Raw genomic sequence first — 19,165 nt, 5'->3', positions numbered from 1 at the left:
AGTCCTCGGCGTAACAGTCAAGTTGATTTATTTAAAAATGATTTGAGAAAAGTTTGGTACGAATTTTATTGTCCTCTGATACAGAAATATCACCTTGTGTTGCTCTTGATAGGAACTGATCTCGAATTAATAAGCATAGCCAATTATGAATCCTTCAGAATGTTTTTATTTTGACACTCTTGGTCATTATGATAGACTTGATAGAGCATAGCGTAACGAACTTAATGAAGAAAAATTTTCAGACATACAAATAGAGTGCGCCGCACTGACGACCGGTTCCATTTTTTTTTTTCTTTTTAACTCATTGATTCCATTTGTTCAATGAAAGAGTCGCTTAGCAACCACGTAAATGTCCGTATATCACGAAAACTCTTAGTACAGCCGATTTCGAAATACGTTTAGAAATGTATTTAGATTGTTACACGAGGGATTAAAAATTTTTTTCGGTTTATGACCGTATCCCGCAAGGTTACTTTGTTAAATCGAATTTTATTAGCTAAGAAATTTTAATTAATAATAAATAAACGATATGCAAACTATTTATTATTATTTACTAGTTGTTGTTTTTATTATAATAAATTTTTAGTAACTAGTTTTCGTCGGTACGTTTCGCGTGGTTAAGAATACTTTACACCTCGTTACTTCTGTCTTACTTATTTGACGACTTTCATTGGTTTCTCACACGTACTGTACAATAGATTTTCTGTGCGACTTGATTTGTATCGTTTCAATATAAAAAAAAATTCATTTTCTACAATATCTTTTTTTTTTTCCTTTTCTCTTCCAATTTCTTCTATGATTGCGTCACGCGTGATTCACGTTAAAGACATGCCGACGCAAGCGTGACGGGTGGAGTTCGAACCAGTTCGCACCTTACAGATCACCTTGTATAGGTCACGGGACCGGAAGAAGTATCGTCTTGGAATAAATAGTACTACTAGCGGAACACGTGTTGAGTCAGTAACAGAGCGTATGTTTTGTTTAGTAGTATTTTGGATGCGTCATGTTCTTATATCAAGGTGGGCTTTTGGTTTATGAGAAACAATTGATCAAATTATATATAGAATTATCGTTTTTTGAATAAATCTCCTGCTGAAATATGCTGGATTTTTATAAATTTTAGCGTTTTATTAATACTAAATTATGAATATTCTCTAATCAATAGCGTTACACTCATGTTAATAATAATTAATTTACAGGATAATTTTAGAACATAGAAAAATTCAGATTTTTACATTGATGATAAATATGAAAGTATGATGGTATTTAATGATGAAATTATTTAAGAGTTTAAAAAATCATTTTCATTTATGTAAAACTGTAGAATTATTTTACATTTATATAGTATAATTTTAAAATTTAATTTAAGATGTAGATATTAATTATAAAATTTATTTTATATTATGTTTTACTTACTTTTTTTTTACAGTATGGAATAATTTGCATAATTGATGCTGTTCATATAATTAATGAGATGATAAATTATTTATTCACTATATATGTAAATATTTAATATAATAAATATAATGAATATGAAATGTGATATTTCTGCTATAAGCTATTGAGTTTTTCATATATAAATTATTTTTATCAGAATAAATATCTATAAATCATGACATTCTTTCATGTAAATTTAAGTTTTTCCTTGTTATGTTATAAGATATGATGATAACAATGCTAAATATTAATGATAGCTAAATATTTCTGTCTGTGTTACTGAGAATTATGATAATTTAAAACAGGAAAGAAAAAATTATTTTGAATTATTAAACTAAATAGATACAATATTTATATAAATACTGTAACAAAATAATATGAAAGTTACTTTTTGCCTCTTAATGAAGTATTTTTGTTAAGTTTTTGATCATAATTTATCAAAATTGAAAAGTAACTTGTTTAACTATTGGGTTGTTCGGAAAGTAATTTTGTTTTTTTATTACTAGAGGAATTAGATGTATTTTTACCAGCCAATTTTATTCTAAACCACATTTTCATTATATACTTCGACAGCTGACATTTTAAGGCTTATTTGTAAAAAATTTTGTTTGATTCTGTTCAATTGTTTTTTTTTTTTTTTTTTTTTTGGTGACCCATCAAGTATGGAAAATCGAAAGCATGATTTTCGGCATATTTTGCTTTTTTATAACTAAAAAATCAAAATGCTGTTCAAACAAGAAAAAAATTGTGGTACATGTGTGGAGAAGATGTGTTGAGAGAAAGACAGTGTCAAAACTGGTTTACAAAATTGCGTTCTGGCAATTTTAATATCGAAGATACACCACATTCTGGGTGGCCATTTGAAGCCAATGAAAACAAAATAAAGGTACTGATTGAAGCAATCTGCCGTATAACAACACTTGAAATCACTAAGAGATTAAATCTGTTAAATCGAACCGTTTATTATTACTTAAAATGAATTGGTTTCGTTTCAAAGCTCGATATATGGGTTCCACATGTTATTAACAAGAGATGCTCTCTATGGTGAGATTTTAAAGAAATTTGTTTTTGAGCTTTTACCAGACAATTTAATAATTGACTTGAAAGTGTACTGCCATCGAGTAAACAAATTGAGTAATATCATCAAACAGAAAGGGCCAGAATTGATCAACAAACAGAGTGTAGTGTTTTACCACGATAATGCCAAATTTCACACAAGATTGGTAACTGGTCAGAAACTGTTATAGCTTAGATGGGATGTGTTATCACACCAACCATATTTGCCAGATCCTTATTACTTGTTCTGGTCTATACAAATTTTTTTTAACTGTAAGACATTTACTTGAAATGAAAATGTCAAAAATCACTTGGATCAGTTTTTTGTAAACAAAGATCAAAATTTTTATGAATGTGAAATCATGCTACTACCAGAAACAACAATGACAACAGGTATTTGACCAAAATGGTCAATATATAATTCAATAAAATATTTATTTATTATAAGAATATTGCGTTTATTTTTCTATGAAAAAAACGAAATTACTTTCCGAACAACCCAATATATTTTTTAAATGATAAAGACTTTTTGTTGTTTTAAAACCTTGGTTTCTATATTTTGATTACAAATATAGCTTAAAATATTGATTTATTTTATCTTTAATACAAAAAAAAAAAAAAAAAAAAAAAAAAACTCAAGTCATTATAATTACTATTAGAGTTAGTTGAAATTTATTGGTGCTACAGCTGTTTTGGTCAAGTCACATTATAAATGAATAGAGTATTTAGAACAGGCCTGGCCCACCCAAATTGTTTTGCGGGCCACTTTGATCACGCGTAACATTATGGTGGGCCAAGAACTGAACTGCCCAAAATGCATATCTGTTCTAAATTATAAAAAATAAATATACTTTTTCTATCAAAAGGCGTGTTCCTGTATGATTTGTTTTCAATAGCAACTTTATGCTAAGTTCCAAAGAACATACAACTAATTGAGAGAACGGCAAGCAATCAAGTACAGTAAGACCCCACTTAATGTGGGGGATGCATTCCTAGATAACAAAGAGCTAAGCGAAACAGCATTAAATAAGGTCATTTTAACATAGAGTAAATAGGAATAGGGGAAGACATGACCACAAATAAACAAATTTTACTATAATTTTAAGTTATATTTATATTAATTTGCATAATAATATATGTTAAATAACACACAAACATATGCACACAGAAATGTAAAGTTCATATTTTGTGATGAAGGTCCTGACTTTTCTGAAATTCTTGTTTTTTGCCATAAAGCCATGTAATTTCACTTGTCGCTTTTTTTTCTTTCCTTAAGCAAATGTCGGTAGCAGAGGATCGCATCCAAACGCCTTATTTCACTTTTGCACTCTTTTGAAAATCTGGATCATTTGTTACAATTTGATCAATGATTTCGGTTATCGTTACCAAACTTTTATTAAGAAAATCTGTAGAGAAATTCTTTGGGGTTCTTCATGTTCAGAGTCACAATTTCCCAGTTCTACATGAATTTCTTTTTCTGCCAGTTCTTGAAGGTTGTTGTTGGTAAGGCTCTCACCAGAAACCTGCAGTAACTCCCCAATATCCTGCTCATCTATATCTCCTAGTCCAGTTGTATTGATTAGGTTGACAATTTGGTCAACCTAATCGATACAGTGATAGGCTCTTCTCATTGAGAATTCTTGGATACTTCCAACCATAACTTCTTCCATGCTCCATTCATGCATTTATCAGTTAATTCTTGCCAAGTGAAGTCAATATTTCCTATGGCATCCATGACATATTTTTTCCAAAATTGCACAAAACAAACATAGATTTAAGGAAAGTACGGCGCTACGACAAATTTCCACCTTTTGCTGATTGGTTTATGTTTGGGAATAATCGTATTATATATGAATCAATGAAATGCCACATTAATTTGAATCAGCATAAATTTTGAGCGTGTTTTAGGCTTCAAGTAGACTGTGTTATATCAAATCAGAGTTAATGGAGGCAGCATTAAGTGGGTTGTTACTGTACTAGCAGTATTTGATATTGGAATTGCTTTTATTTGGTTATAGCTTCTGTATTTACAAGATCTAAATTGATTGTCAATTAAGAACTAGTAAATTCAATAAATTTAATAGAATTTATTTTATTAAAAACTTTGTTATTTGTAAAGGAAATTAATTAATCTTAAATTTACCATATAAATATATATTTTAGCCTATGTTCTTTTACATTGACTATCAGTACTACTTGCAGATTATTAATTAAAAAAATTAAATAATCAATTATAAAGTTCAGTTATTATAAGTGTCAATAAGAAAGATTTTCTTTTTTTGTGTGTGTTTCATTACAATTATTAGAGTCAACACTTTCTTAAATATATTTGACATTGGACAGTCATTAAGAATACTATGTCATCTTGGAAGGACATTAATTGTTATAATTATACTTATTTTTTTTCAGTATAATTTGTCAATCAGATAAATTTTAACTATTTAATTATTGTTAATGTTAGAAGTATATTTTAATATCTAGAAAAAAATGAAGGACAATAGTCTGAAATGAATACAGAACACTTGCTAATCCAGCTTCTCAATTAAACTATCATACTGGGGAATATGTTGGATATATGCTTCCATTTCCATGAAAATGTTAGTTACGTCACACATCCTGTATTCCTGTTTACTCAATTTTAGTTCTTTATTCATCATAACATGCACAGAATGCTATACACAGAAATTAATCTTACATTTTATGTACAGTGATACATAAAATGTAATATTTCACAATAAGAAAACAGCTCCAAAAGAGCATAAGAGCAACAAGTCATGTCATTCATTGCCTTTAGATAGTTTAGTACTATAACCAGGGAGGAGCCAAAAATGTGAAAACAGATGATTATTTAGAAATCAGAATTCAAAGAAACTCATAAGCATAATCGACGAAGAGTGAATTCGACTGTTAAGAATTGACAAAAAAGGTTTTCCGATTGTCCAGCTTTACACGAACAAATTATGTTGTTGATTTTACAAGATTCTTCCTTGAAGTTTAAAATGCCAGTAATTTTTGTGGGACAATGTGTGCATTTACATGCATTTGATATTTTATTTGTTATTAAACAAAATAAAATTAGAATTGTATTAATAAATCTAATTTTCTTTATTTTGATCTTTAATAAAGTTGCACCTCATCCTATATGCGAAATCATCTTATATTTGAGCAAATATGGTATATGAATATTTTATGACACTTTTTTAATATGCAATTGCTTCTCATGTGAAAACACACACAAATATACCAAAAACGAGTAAAAGGAATAAAAATATTTTTTGATATGAATGTTTTCATTTGTTTTTATTATCATCAGGTATGCCATAATGAATACCAAACAGAACAACAATGTTAAACAATTGAACACATTCCTTTTACTGGGTTTGTGTGTTTTCATTCCACACAACCAGTTTTTTTGAAGAAGAAAATGATGCATGTGTCTAATAAAATCAGTTCAAAAAATCATCTTACAGACATCAGATGTCTGTAAGATGTCTTTTGGCTGTCCGTGTATTAGAAATCTGATAAATGAAAGGTTTCATCAAATCTCCACAAAATATATCATACTGTTGAGAGCTTTATCACAATGTGCCCTAGACAGTGATGTACTGTAAGAATATACCCTTATATAAATCTTTTTTAGAATAGTGCTTAGGATTTCCTTACAATCTTGCTTATGAAGACTGCTGCTCTAAAAATGCTACTGACATGATGCTTGATTAAACTGAGTGCTCTACTATCCTGTTCTCTGTTAATAGGAATCCTGCTGATGTAAAACATAAAAGAGAAAATTAGGAACATGAAAGAATGCTCTCTTATCCAATGCTCTGTTGAGCAGACCTGGCTGCATTTGTTAAAATATGTGGCATGTATTAATTTTACAAATTCCTTGTTTTAAAAAATAATCTGTGGTTTCTTATTTTGTTTTTAGCTGAAACATTTATCAACAAAATTTGTTTGGATTAATAAGAGTATATTTTATTAGTTTATTTAGAATGCTGTAGAAATATTGATATTTATGTTGCAAAATTCATTATGAAAATTACTTTTAATATTGTTATTGTAATCAATTTGGATTAATATAATTTAGGCAGTTTCTTATAAAATATTGATGCTTCTTAAGGAAAAAGTACAAATTATTTCTTTTGCTGAATTTTCTAATGGTAGCTGTATTATTTGTTAAGTGAGTAAATGTCTCTTCAATCCGAAAAAATCCAAGAGATTATATAGGAGAAACAGGTCGGACTTTAGAATTACGCATTAAAGAGCATGAAGCTGCCATAAGATTAAAACATAATAATTCTTGGTTTAACCACATCAAAAATAGTAACTGTCAAATAGATAGAAATAATATTAAAATCCTACATATGAGAAAAATATTTATAAACGAAAATTCAAAGAACATATCGAGATAGTAAAATATAATGGTAATAATTTAATAAATGTGTCAAATGGTACGAAAATTCACCAGCAACGGTATAAAATGATAGAGGGTGCAATGACAAGTCAGTAAATTATATTGTAAAAATTATGCATTGTCGCATATGAAAAATCATTTTGTATGGAGAACCATTCAAAGATTATAGAACATATACTGATTTTTTTTTTTTAATGGTATACTTTTAATTGAAAGAGAACCTGTATATATATTTTTTTGTTTTGACTAAACTTTTTTTTTTTTTAATAAACTTGTAAAATGTTACTAAGAATTGTAATTTATAATTACTTGTGTAGCATGGTGAACATTATTTCGATGAAATACGATATACGCCCTTAAAGTAATTTTTAAGATTATGAAAATATTGTAAATGGAAACTAGAAGTACCGTATAGGTGTGAAAAATAAGCCAGTGAAACCTATGGAGATCCTTAGGGTATTGTGAAATGTGTTTTTTATTGTTTGTAAACATTATCTACTCACGTTGTTTTTGTCAATTCAATAACTGAATTTTATTTTGTAGCACTGAAGAGGGGCTAGAGAATTAAACTAGCCCGAAATGCATCTATGAAAAACAATAAAGGAGTTTTATAACCTGAATAGCTGTGAGGTAGTCTACCGAAGGATTCCTTTTTTTGGATTGAAGAGACATTTACTTACTTAACATTATTTCTTTTGTTTTATATTTCACAAAGCAAGAAATTTATATATTATATTTATTTTATATTAAAAATAAATGTTGTTTTTTTAAATTTCTTAACACTTTTCTTATGAACTTCATAATATGTAATTGTGATTGAAGATTACAATTTGAAAATTTTCAGAATCCTTTGAAGCTTTAATATATTTTTATTTTGTTAATAATGATAAATTGCCAAGATCAATTAAATTATTGAAACATCTTAGGAATTTTGTGAGTGATAAGTCAAAAAATTGTTTATATAATTTATATTGATTAATACTGTAAAACAATTTGTATTTCAAAGTTATTTTTTTATGCATACCAAAAATTGATTTGTTATAAAAAATAAGTTAGATAAATTTTCATGACTAAAAATAATAATTAACTACAAGAAAAAGAATATTCCATAAACAAACTTCAACTAACCCAATATATATTAAAGCAATACACCAACCAAAGCCGTTTATTATAGCCGTTTCTAGCTCGATAATTCAGCTTTGGTTGGCATATTGCTTTAGAATATTCCATAATTTAATTTTTGAATTTTTTAAAAATATATTACTAATATAATTAATGCTAAAAAGAAAGGAATAATCTAAAAATATTACAAAATTTTATTACAATGTGATTATTACAAATTAATATTTTAAAAATGTTGTTAATATTCAGATTATTCTAAGACAATGAATACCATAAAATAGGTAAAAGCAAAATATGTCTTTCAACATCTCAAAGTAATGAATAAAGAAATGTTTTAAGAAATTTAAATTGAAAAGACTTTATTGATGAGTTCAAGCTATAGTGTCTAGGCAAAAGATTACAATAATATGCATAGAGAACTGTTTTTAAAAGTTTTTGAAGAGGAAAGAGGGATGGAAGCGTAGTTACAAAAGTTATTTAACAAAATTTAGAAAATTTAGACTGATTTACAGGTGACAACAAGTCAGATTCAAATATTAATACTTGTACATTATTAAGAGTTTAAAAATTAGCCCATAGAAGCATATTCTTTTATAGTATAATTTCCAAACTCTAACTGAATGAACCATCCTAGAAGATAATTATGATTTTATAAATTACTTTGATACTGTTCTTAAATTCTTTTGTATTGAGTTCAATATAAATGATCTTTTAAAAGTTATTCTTTTAAATAAAAATTATATTTGTGAATCTAAAGATGATAATTTGAATTTATAAAATATACTGATAAAATATTTTAAGAAATTTAAATCAAAAATTTTATTTCTTATTTTTGCAATCAAAATGATGAACAATCATATTTTACTTTTATTAATTCTATAAATATTTTCATTGTTTATGATTAACTAACTGAAATTTTCATAAGTTGTTCATAATACTTTTGTAGTTTACTTTGTAAATTTCATAGTTATGTTTTTCTTTCAGCTCATCGGAAAAGTGCTGTTGAACGTCTTGAAGAAAGCAAAGCTAATTATGTTAAATCAGAATGTGTTTTAGATTCAAAACAAAAATTTAAAAACAGTTCACATCTGCAAGTAAGCATTGGGCCACAATTAAATGTTTTGAGAAAGGGACCATTAAAACATTATCATAGTCATGATTTATCTCTTCTAAAGTCACAAACTAATTTCTCCATCCATGATCCTGATCAGAACCAAAGTTTAAATTCACAAGAACATCAGCAAATGATTATATATTCAAAATCACAAGGTCCCATTAGGGCAAGAGCTAAATCTCAATCAGAGGTTAGAGATTCACAAAACAGGAGGAAACTTTCCTTTCTTAGTCATGGCAGTGGAAAATCTAACGATGAATTTGGTGATTTGGAATCACAGTTAAAACGTCTCATATCTTCAAATTCAAAAGAAAATATTAATTTAATTTCAACTTCAAATTTTTCCATTCCATCCAAAATAAATACAGAGGGACCAAAAGTCCATCGTGGGTTTTCAGATCCAATTAAAAAAGATAGTAATCTTATGCCAAGACATGCCCAAGAAAGAAATTATAACATTCATAAAAGTTTACCTGATTTGTCTCCATCATTACACGAACCACTTGGCAAAGAAGAAACACCATCTTCTGAAAGTTCAGATGATTCTCTTTTCTGGCAAGATAAAGCAGAATTAGATATGAATTTATCGTCTTGTCCTATTTCAAATAATTCATCTTATAAATATGACTCTCTAATTGATCAGGAAGAAATGTATGTAGATTGTCTTCGAAATGATTGTCCTGTAACTGAAATTAATAATGGTGCTGATACATTACAATCTTTAAGGAGAGAATGGAATAGTGATACTATTCGTAGAAACATTGTTAGTAGATCAAAATCTGATGTAAGTCACAGGTATTCTAAAATTCAGACAGAACATGTGCCAAGGAGGAATAGTTATTGTACAGCAGAACTTGAAAGGTTTTTTGACATGATGGGACTTGATACAATGGTATGGCATAACATTACGTCTCCAACACACCTATCAAGTCCTCCACGATTTTTTGACAGTGTTAGTTCCATTAATTCAGATGATCATCGATCAAGTATCTGTAGTGAAGATTCGTTTTCTGAAATTCCACGAGAAGGTTTAACTAATAGGGATCTTCGAGAACATGGACCTATTGAAACATCAATTGTGGAAAAAAATGCAAGAGTAATCAAATGGCTTTATAACTGCAGAAAAGCTTTAAAAGAACCTGGCTCGTGATTCTGACTGCTAAACAGTATTTGGTATGAAATTTCTATAATTAATTAATTCTATATATTTATATTAATAAGTATAAATAATTTAAACTTGTTGAATTTTGTTTTTTTGTTTTTACCTTGTTTTTTGTTTTTGAAATTGAAAGTATCATTACTCTACAGTGGGTGATCGGTTAACAAACATAATCCCTTTCAAGATCATGTTTGCTATTTGATTTGTTGTTTAACTGATTATTGATTTGTGGGAATTTGATTAATTTATTCTGGAGAGCCCAAAAAATAAATAAAAAATTATATACTTTCTTACTATGTTTATTTATATGTAATGACAAACTAAAAGCAGTCTCTCCATTTTTTTCATGGATGTTTCATCTTTGTTTCTCAGATGCAATTTTCCTTACTCCTTAATCAAAAAGACTCAAGCAGATAATATCTTTCTTAGCTAAGATTATATCTACTGTAGACCTGCTGAAGTCATCTGCCTACAATATCAGACATCTTCTACCCACTCTCTACCTTGGCTATTATCTCTTGCTTAGTTTCTATAGTGAACACAGTTCTTGACACTCCACTTGTTTTAGGCCCCATAATATTATCAGATTTTTAAGTAAAAAGTTTAGAAAAGCACTTACAAAAAATTCAGAGAACAGAAATTAACTAGTGCAAAAAAGGTTATGTATACAACTGCGAAAGTCTCATTCCATAAACCATGTATAGATGCCATTAAAATATAGTTTTACAAATCTTAAATGCAGTGTCGCTTCTTCTTCTGTTTGTTCTGCAAGGTGTTCATTATCCATACATGTGTTTGTTATCCGATTTGTTTGCAGTCCGAACTGTTTGTTAATCAATCACCTACTGTATTTTTGAAATTTTAACTAATCACAAAATCAAAATAACAAGCAAAACTATTTAACAGATGCAATAATGCATTTTATATTATAAAAAATTATCTTACATAAAAACACTATATAGCACAAGATCTGGATGAAATTATAAACTAACACAACCTAGAACCAGAATATCCATCAAAAATAGTATTTTAATCATAAAACTAACTATTTGACTGCTTTAAATAGTCATAGTTAAGTTAAATACATTCTATTAAAGAACACAAATTAGAATGTTGAATGTGGGCTGTCCCTGGTTGGGCATAGTATTTGAGATTCATATTACATCTAGCCAAGAATAGAGCTCACCTTGAATGTTTAGAAAGGCTTGAAATGTACAAAGCAACAAGAAAAGCTATGGGCAAAAATTATAAAGATGCTGATATTATCTCACAGGCCTGGAAATCCTTTTTTGAAGTTGCCTAAAACTTTTTTGATATGTAGACAGCCACAGTGACATTCACTGCCTCAACTAACAACATATGCGTTCTATCTATTTTAAAATTTATGTTCTAATTTGTATTCTTTAATAAAATGTTTTTAATCTTATAATGACCGTTTAAAATGGTTGAAAATATTAATTTGAAATTAAAATACTTTTTTTCTGGATATTCTGATTCTGTGTTATGTTTCTTTATAATTATTATAAAATATTAAATCTTAAATATATTAAGTGGACATTTAGATAAATGCCCACTTAATATATCTAACCTGTATTCAAATATTGATTTTCTTTTTTCTTTGTGGTGGTTCCCAATCCTCAATCTCAAACAAGTTAGATAAGGGCTCTTTTTCTATAATTAAGGAAAACGGGCATTTCCTAGGACAATGGTTAATGAATATTATTAGTTTCTTATATGCAACAAACAAATTTTAAAAATACATAAAGTTAATAACAAGTTCTGAGGCACATCTAAAAATTTCCAGATTTGGTAAAGACAAAAATACTCTTGATACATTAGAATTATAGGATAGTCTTAAAATGTCTGGATAAACTAGAATTGCCAGATTTTATTTATTTATTTTCACTTACAATAAGAAAAGTATTATGACAATAGATTTCTTCTCCATAATTGTGCTACAATTTGAAAAAATTGTAGACCTATAAATTCTCTGTCATCTATCCGTCTTTCCTTAATCGCGAGAACCGAGTTGGATAGATGAAAAATGAGACCAGTTATGGAAACCTTAGGGGCAGGAGGCCCCGATTAACTATAAACAAAATTTCGATGCAAACTAGAAATCATGTTATTTCAATTCAAAAATTTTTCCCTGAAAGGTGTTAGATTCAAAATGGAGTCATGCCAGTCATCAAAGAAAAGTATGATGTACAGAGGGCAAGCCACTACTAAATTGAGGTTGGGAGCATATTTAAGTTAAATAAATTTAAAATATGATTAAAATTGCAGCCCAGCATTGTGATGATGTTTAACAGTAAAATCCTGATTGGTATACATAAAATAAAATGAATGAAGTACAAAACAAAATACAACAAGTAAAAAGTATAAAATTATAAAGAAAAGAAAATTAAGGATTGTATAGTATTCATTTGCAAGCTTTTTTTTTGAAATAGTAATTAACATAAAGTAAATGTTCAGAAATACCTAGATTATGTGAAATGTGGTAATGTGAAATATGTTATATTTTAAGGGATAACCCTTTATTTTAGCTAAATTGTCCTTGTCCTTTATTGAAATGAGAAAAGATGTAATTTGTTCCTTAAGTTTTCAATGCCTGTGCCAACAATCCATTTTCTTCTCCATAGAAAGCTATGGTTTACCATAAATCAAAATCTAAAAGACATTCAGTTTTAAGTTTTTGGATTGGTATGGGTTGGAGAGTGGTAACATTAATCATAGCTGTCCATAGGTCTTACCACCTCAACCATATTAGTTTGGGGGACCTGAAAACAAACCCAGATGGGTCAAAATACTTCAGGAATTTTTGAAGGTAGTCTGTCCCAGATATGTTGGACCTTGTGCCTTGTCATCCAATCACCCCATTGTGGACCAGGAAAAAAGCCCTCTAGTGCTTATAGGGTAGTGTTTTTTTTTTAACCTTATAAGTGTCCTTTAATTCAGTGATAGAAATCTAGCAACCCTAAGTTAAACTTAAGAAGTATAATGCAAAAAAAATATAATAATAATAATTTTTTATAGAAACATTTGTCTGTAAATGTTTTCCTATTGACTATCCACACTTTGTATCCTTATCTTACTTCTGCAGTATCCTGAAATAACTATTATTTGCCTTTTAATAATGTTTTATCACAATGATTTTGTTATCAAAAGCCTCTTTATTCAGAAATACAGTGGACCCCCGATATAACGCGCATGTCAGGCGGGAAACAATACCTGCGTTATAAGGTGAACCGCGTTATACCGAGCGGCATAGTGGCAACACAATAAATTTAGGTGCGACTATGCAGATGTGAGTGAGCGAGAATATGTGGCAAGAAGAGGCGAGACGCGATAAATATCAAAACCTGTCAGATATGTGTGAGAACCAGAAATTCGCTCTCGCCAGCGAGATTTCTCGCTTCTCGCTTGTGCATGGTTTTCCTTTGTGAAAACTAAATCACTTGCAACCTCTCGCTTGCTCTAAATTCGCACCTGCATAGTCGCACCCTTACTCAGAACGTTTTGAACTATATACTGAAACCTCTCATCAACTACATACATATTATGTATTTTAATAAAAAACCCAATTTATTTATTAAGTGTTTTATTGAAATTTACATGACATAGTTATACAGCTTAATAAGTACAGTACATACTGTATAATTGTTACTGTACATACTGTAGCTTGTCTTTTCTTTTACTCATCATGCATACAATAATTAAACACTATTCAAAATACATGCAGGAACTCAATACATACACAATTACTCAATACTCAATAACAATAAAATGTGCTACTCACTAACGCCGCACAGACCTGTATATACGTGTTTGAGCTTATCGCGTCGGGAACATTGCTTGCGCTATAACCGAGTGCGCGGTATAGTGAGCAGTGCTATAACGAAGGTCCACTGTATGTCCTACATCTAATATAGATAAGTACAAATCAAACAAACTGCCAAATTCTGCTAAATTTTAACTCTTTCTGTCTTATAGCACTAACTAGATGGAACTCATATATCAAGCTTTGAAATGAAACCAAGTTGTTTCAAGTGATCATAAACAATTGAATTTGACAAATTTAATCTCTTAGCAATTTCTCATGTTGTTATTTGGCAGTTTGCTTTAATCAATACCTTTGTTTTCATCAGCTTCAACTGGCCTTTCAGAACATGATGCATCTTCAATATTGAAATTGCCAGAACAAAATTTTGCAAATCAGTTTTGGCACTGTTGTTCTGTCAACACATCTTCTCCATACATGTCACACAATTTTCTTTCTTGAACAGCATTCTTACCTTTTCAATAATAAAAAAGCAAAATATGACAAAAATGCTGCTTTTGATTTTCCATATTTGATGGAACACCAAAAAAAAACAAACTGCAAAGAATCAAACAAAATTTTTTACAAATAAGCCTTGAAATGTCAGCTGTTAAAATATATAATGACAATACAATTTATAATGAAATTGGTGGGTAACAATACAACTAATCCCTCTGTTGGTAAAAAAACAAAATGACTTTCCAAATAACCCAATATTTTGAATAGTCTTGTAAATGCAGAGCTGGAACTAATGGTGGATCAGATTGCAGAAAAACTAAATTCATCTCTTGGAACTGTATTTTGGCACCTACAAGTATCAAAGCTTGTGGCACACAAACTATTAGAAGTCAATTGAATGCAGTAAATAAACATCAGCATTTCTCTTTTAACGTACTGTTTCTTGACTACATTGTGACAGATGATGAAAAATGGATAATGTATCACACTATCACAAGAAAAAGAATGTAGACAGATAAGGGTAAAAAGTCCTCAACAACAGCAAAGGGGAGGTTGTACAAAAAAAAAAAAAAAATGTTCTTGTCTGTATGGTATCTAAACTGTTAGAACTCAATCAAATGATGAAAGCTATTGACAACACACACCTGTATTTTTATTGATTAAAAAACACTTGCAATTAGCAAACATTATCTCAGTAGAACAAAACTGTTTTAATGCTAGACTATACATAACACTTAGTTTGAAAAAAAAAAAAAATTAGACATTAATTGGGAGTCTCTGCCTCATCTTTACTTCCCAGGTACTATCTCAAGTGACTACCATTTATTTCTAAGCCTTCAGACTTTTTCATCAAGAAAAAAAAGATGAAATAAAAAACAAAACCAGAGACCCGGCATTAAAATTGCCAATATGATAGCAACAAGTTGTTGATAATAAAGGAACATATATTACTGATAAAACACAATTTCTATTTTTTTAATTTGCCTTGTTTCAAAATTTTCCAAAAATACGCTCAATTTATGCACTGACCTGATAATTGCAAAAATATTTCAGTTGTTAAAATTTCTGGCTTCCTGAGTAAACAGTTATTTTGTTGAGTTTTTAAATTTTAAGATTTTTTTATTTTCTACTTATTAATTGTTATTTATAAAGTTACAAAGGAATTTTTATATTTCAATATTTGCAATTAAAAAATATAACATATTTAAATCATAATTTTTGTTTTTTTTTGTAATATAGTATATTTGACAAGTTTATGAAGAAAAGAAAATTTTGAAACTACTTCAAAGTGGATATGAATATAAAGAAATAATGCAAGAAAAAAAAGTGAATTTACTTTTTTTCATGTAATGTTAATATTTATTAAAATGCAATATGATAAGAATGTTAATAGTACACACATACAAAAATATTTATTTACAAGTATAAACACTATATAATAGTTCTGGCAAAAATACAATTAGGTACTTAAAATTTCAAACTGATACAGTAAAATTAAAAATTTAACTTTGCCTATGTGTAAGATTTCATCATTTCTGATTTTCGTTTTTTAAAATATTTAACTTATAAGTCTAGTCTTTAAATTTTCTTATAGTTAACAACCATACCATAAATGTAAAGTTGTAAAATTTTGTTGAGTTTTATACAACAAATTTTTTAAAAATAAGACTAAGAATTTTTACTTATGATATTAAAAGTTCATTTTTATTTTAAGTAATGTCAGAATTGAAATGCCTTTAAAAAATTCATAGTATATGCTATATTAGTCCAAAATTGTTATTTTTATAAAGCAAATAAAGTAATAATTATATTTATCTGAATATATATTTTTATTCAAATAAATATAATTAATTTTTATTTAAATTATAAATTTTTATTTAAATAAATGCAAAATATTGTTCAGAACAATTATGCAATTATGTTTATAACAGTTTAATAATTGAAATTAAAATATATGGTGCCATGGATATGGATTTTATTATAAACTTTTAAAAATGCCACAAATTTAAATATCTATGAATAAAATATCACAAGTGCCCTAAGTATAATACAGAAAAACTTTTAGACTGTAAAATTGTACTGACATATCTAAGAGATTAATAAGAATAATAAAATGCATTTATATGATATGATAAAATAAAAAAATATAATTAAAAGTTATTTTTAAACAATAGAAATAAATTCTACTTTAACCATATTTGCTGCCAAGGGGCATATCTTATGTCACATCTTTTTGATTGCTGTACTGTCAGGTATATCTTCTATGCTATAGCTGATGATTTGCTTTCAAATAGATGGCTCTTCATTGTGCCATAATCATCTTGAGTGAGATTTGTTTCCTCTTTATCTAACATATTCATAATTTTTTTTTGTTTCAGAATCTATCTATCCTTACGGTATATTGTGCTATATGGCACACATGTTATTTAAAAGAATTAGTATTTTCCAAGTCCTAAAAACAGAAATTTTTAATGAATTCAATAATGTATATTGATTTAATATTTAAAAAACCAAATTTAAACAAACAGCTTTTTGACCTGAAGACCCACTTTTATGCTTGTCATGTTAGCTGCAAACTTGTTAGGTATTTGAAAATGAATTAAAGTAATATTCATAAAGAGATAGTTGTTATTAAATGAGGAGACCAGAGTTTTAAATGTAATGAATCATAGTTGTTAATTCCTTAATGGGAAAAATGATATAAAATCAAATTTAAATAAATGGCTTAAGCTATTTTTATTATAATTTAATCCCTTTTTAGTTAGCAATTAAAATCAGTGTAATAAAATATCAAAAGTAAACAATTTTATGTAAAAGAAAGTTGTTCTTTTAAATTCATCATGAACTATATTGGAGTGATAATTTTGAATTTGGTAAAGATTTATTTCAAAACCATTTGGTTAGAATGACTTTAAAATGATGTCACTACAATAATTGCAAATAGGATTCTCTGGAATTAAAACAGTTTTTTATTATTGATCAATTTATTTTTCTGTCCATGAGAATTAAATATTGCAAATTAATACTTAACTGATCCTTAATACTTAAGTAATTTTAGAAGTTAAGTGAATTAATAATATCAGTATTTTGTATTATTTTTAATTACAATTTTCTTATATCCTTTGATTTAAAAAACTGTTTTATATTAAATAGATTGGAATTTTTTTACAAAGCACAATTAGGCAGTTTATTTTAATAGTTCAATATTGTTGAAAGAAGACAATCCATTTTGTATTAATTTTAAATAAATGATTTAAACAAATATTAAATGAACTTGGCAGCAGTTTAATAATGTTAATTTTACTACTTAGTTCAGGAAATCAAATTGTTTTTATTCAGAAAAGTTTTATTCTTTTTCAAGATGATCTTCAATTTCAATTTTCAAAAGTGAATGGTTCATTATCAAACACTGTTAATTAAATGATTTTTAAAATTTAAACTTTGTTTTCATGTTCAATTTTAATTATAGTTCATTCTTAAGTTAAAAAAATTCCTTTATCACACAGTTTTTAATTCGTTCATTCGTTCAGACTTTTGAACTGGTGCAGGCCGCATACAACAGAAAGAGAAAAAAAATGTTGGTAAATCAGAATTATTTATTCATATATAATTATAAATTAGCATAGGTATACTTAATTTAACTTCTGAAACTGATGTAAACATAATACATTGGAAATATTTGGTTAAATATTCGTCACTTCTAGTTTTGAATTAGTTTCGATGTATCTGTTAGCCGGTTTCTTGTTTTAATTTTTACTAAATTCATTGCGGGAAAAACTATTCACATACATAAGTTGTAGAAAATAACGTTTGAATTTTTGCTGCATACTTCCTTAAGCTGGGAAATTGATATATTTATTCACATTTTATGCGTCGCGGGCTGCAAAATATATGAATGTGGCCCGAGGGCCGCAGGTTGCCATCCCTGGGATAAGGGGATCTCTGGAGAACCTGTTTTACTAAATTTAATTAACAATTTCCCCATATCCTTTCCTTTGATAAGGTGGGAGTGTCAGATGCAGGCTACATTTCAATGTATTGTTTTCCTCACTGAAGAAATGTATGGATCCTCAAGATGCGAAGAAATGTATGGATACAAAAGATTCTACCCTGTTTAAAAACAGGGCAACCTTCACAAGTAAGAATAAAAAGAAAAGTATATAAATATGTTGAAAATATGTTGAAATATATTGAAAAGTGTACTACCCCAAAAAAAATCTGTGTACACAGGATAATAGGATAAAAGGGTGTATACTAATGTCGCATTGTCTAGGTCCTCATTTAATAAAATTGTAACTAAAAACCCAATAGCAAGGGCTAAAACCTTAAAATCTGTACAAGGTATCATCATAAAAATATAATCGTCCTAAAATCTCCAAAATTTATAAAAGCATACAAAATATATGCTTATAGTTCTGCATACAAAATGTTATGGCAATGATGATTCAGTCTAGAGAAATAAATGTGGACAGTTTTGATGCAATGAACTTTAGATAGAGAAGTCCAAATAGACTGGAAGAACCATAAATTGATTAAAGGATGGGCAGAAAAAACTGAACAATGCTACATATCTCTTCTAGTCCA

General features: G+C 28.2%; 1 protein-coding gene across 1 annotated transcript in view; it reads left to right on the top strand.

The window, feature by feature from the left end:
• Window positions 1–17,491, top strand: part of LOC136989710 (protein FAM110B-like) — a 52,250-nt gene extending 34,759 nt beyond the window's left edge. The window contains exons 3-4 of the mRNA XM_067287950.1: window positions 9,014–10,316; window positions 15,821–17,491. Of these exons, the coding sequence (XP_067144051.1) occupies window positions 9,014–10,293 (1,280 nt within the window). The 3' untranslated portion in view covers window positions 10,294–10,316; window positions 15,821–17,491. The remainder of the gene's footprint in view (window positions 1–9,013; window positions 10,317–15,820) is intronic.
• The last annotated feature ends 1,674 nt before the right edge of the window (window positions 17,492–19,165 follow it).

The sequence above is a fragment of the Centruroides vittatus genome, unplaced genomic scaffold (assembly GCF_030686945.1).
Source record: "Centruroides vittatus isolate TY-2023 unplaced genomic scaffold, ASM3068694v2 scaffold_752, whole genome shotgun sequence".
In the NCBI taxonomy this organism is placed as follows: domain Eukaryota; kingdom Metazoa; phylum Arthropoda; class Arachnida; order Scorpiones; family Buthidae; genus Centruroides; species Centruroides vittatus.
This window is presented reverse-complemented; position numbering and strand designations above follow the sequence as displayed.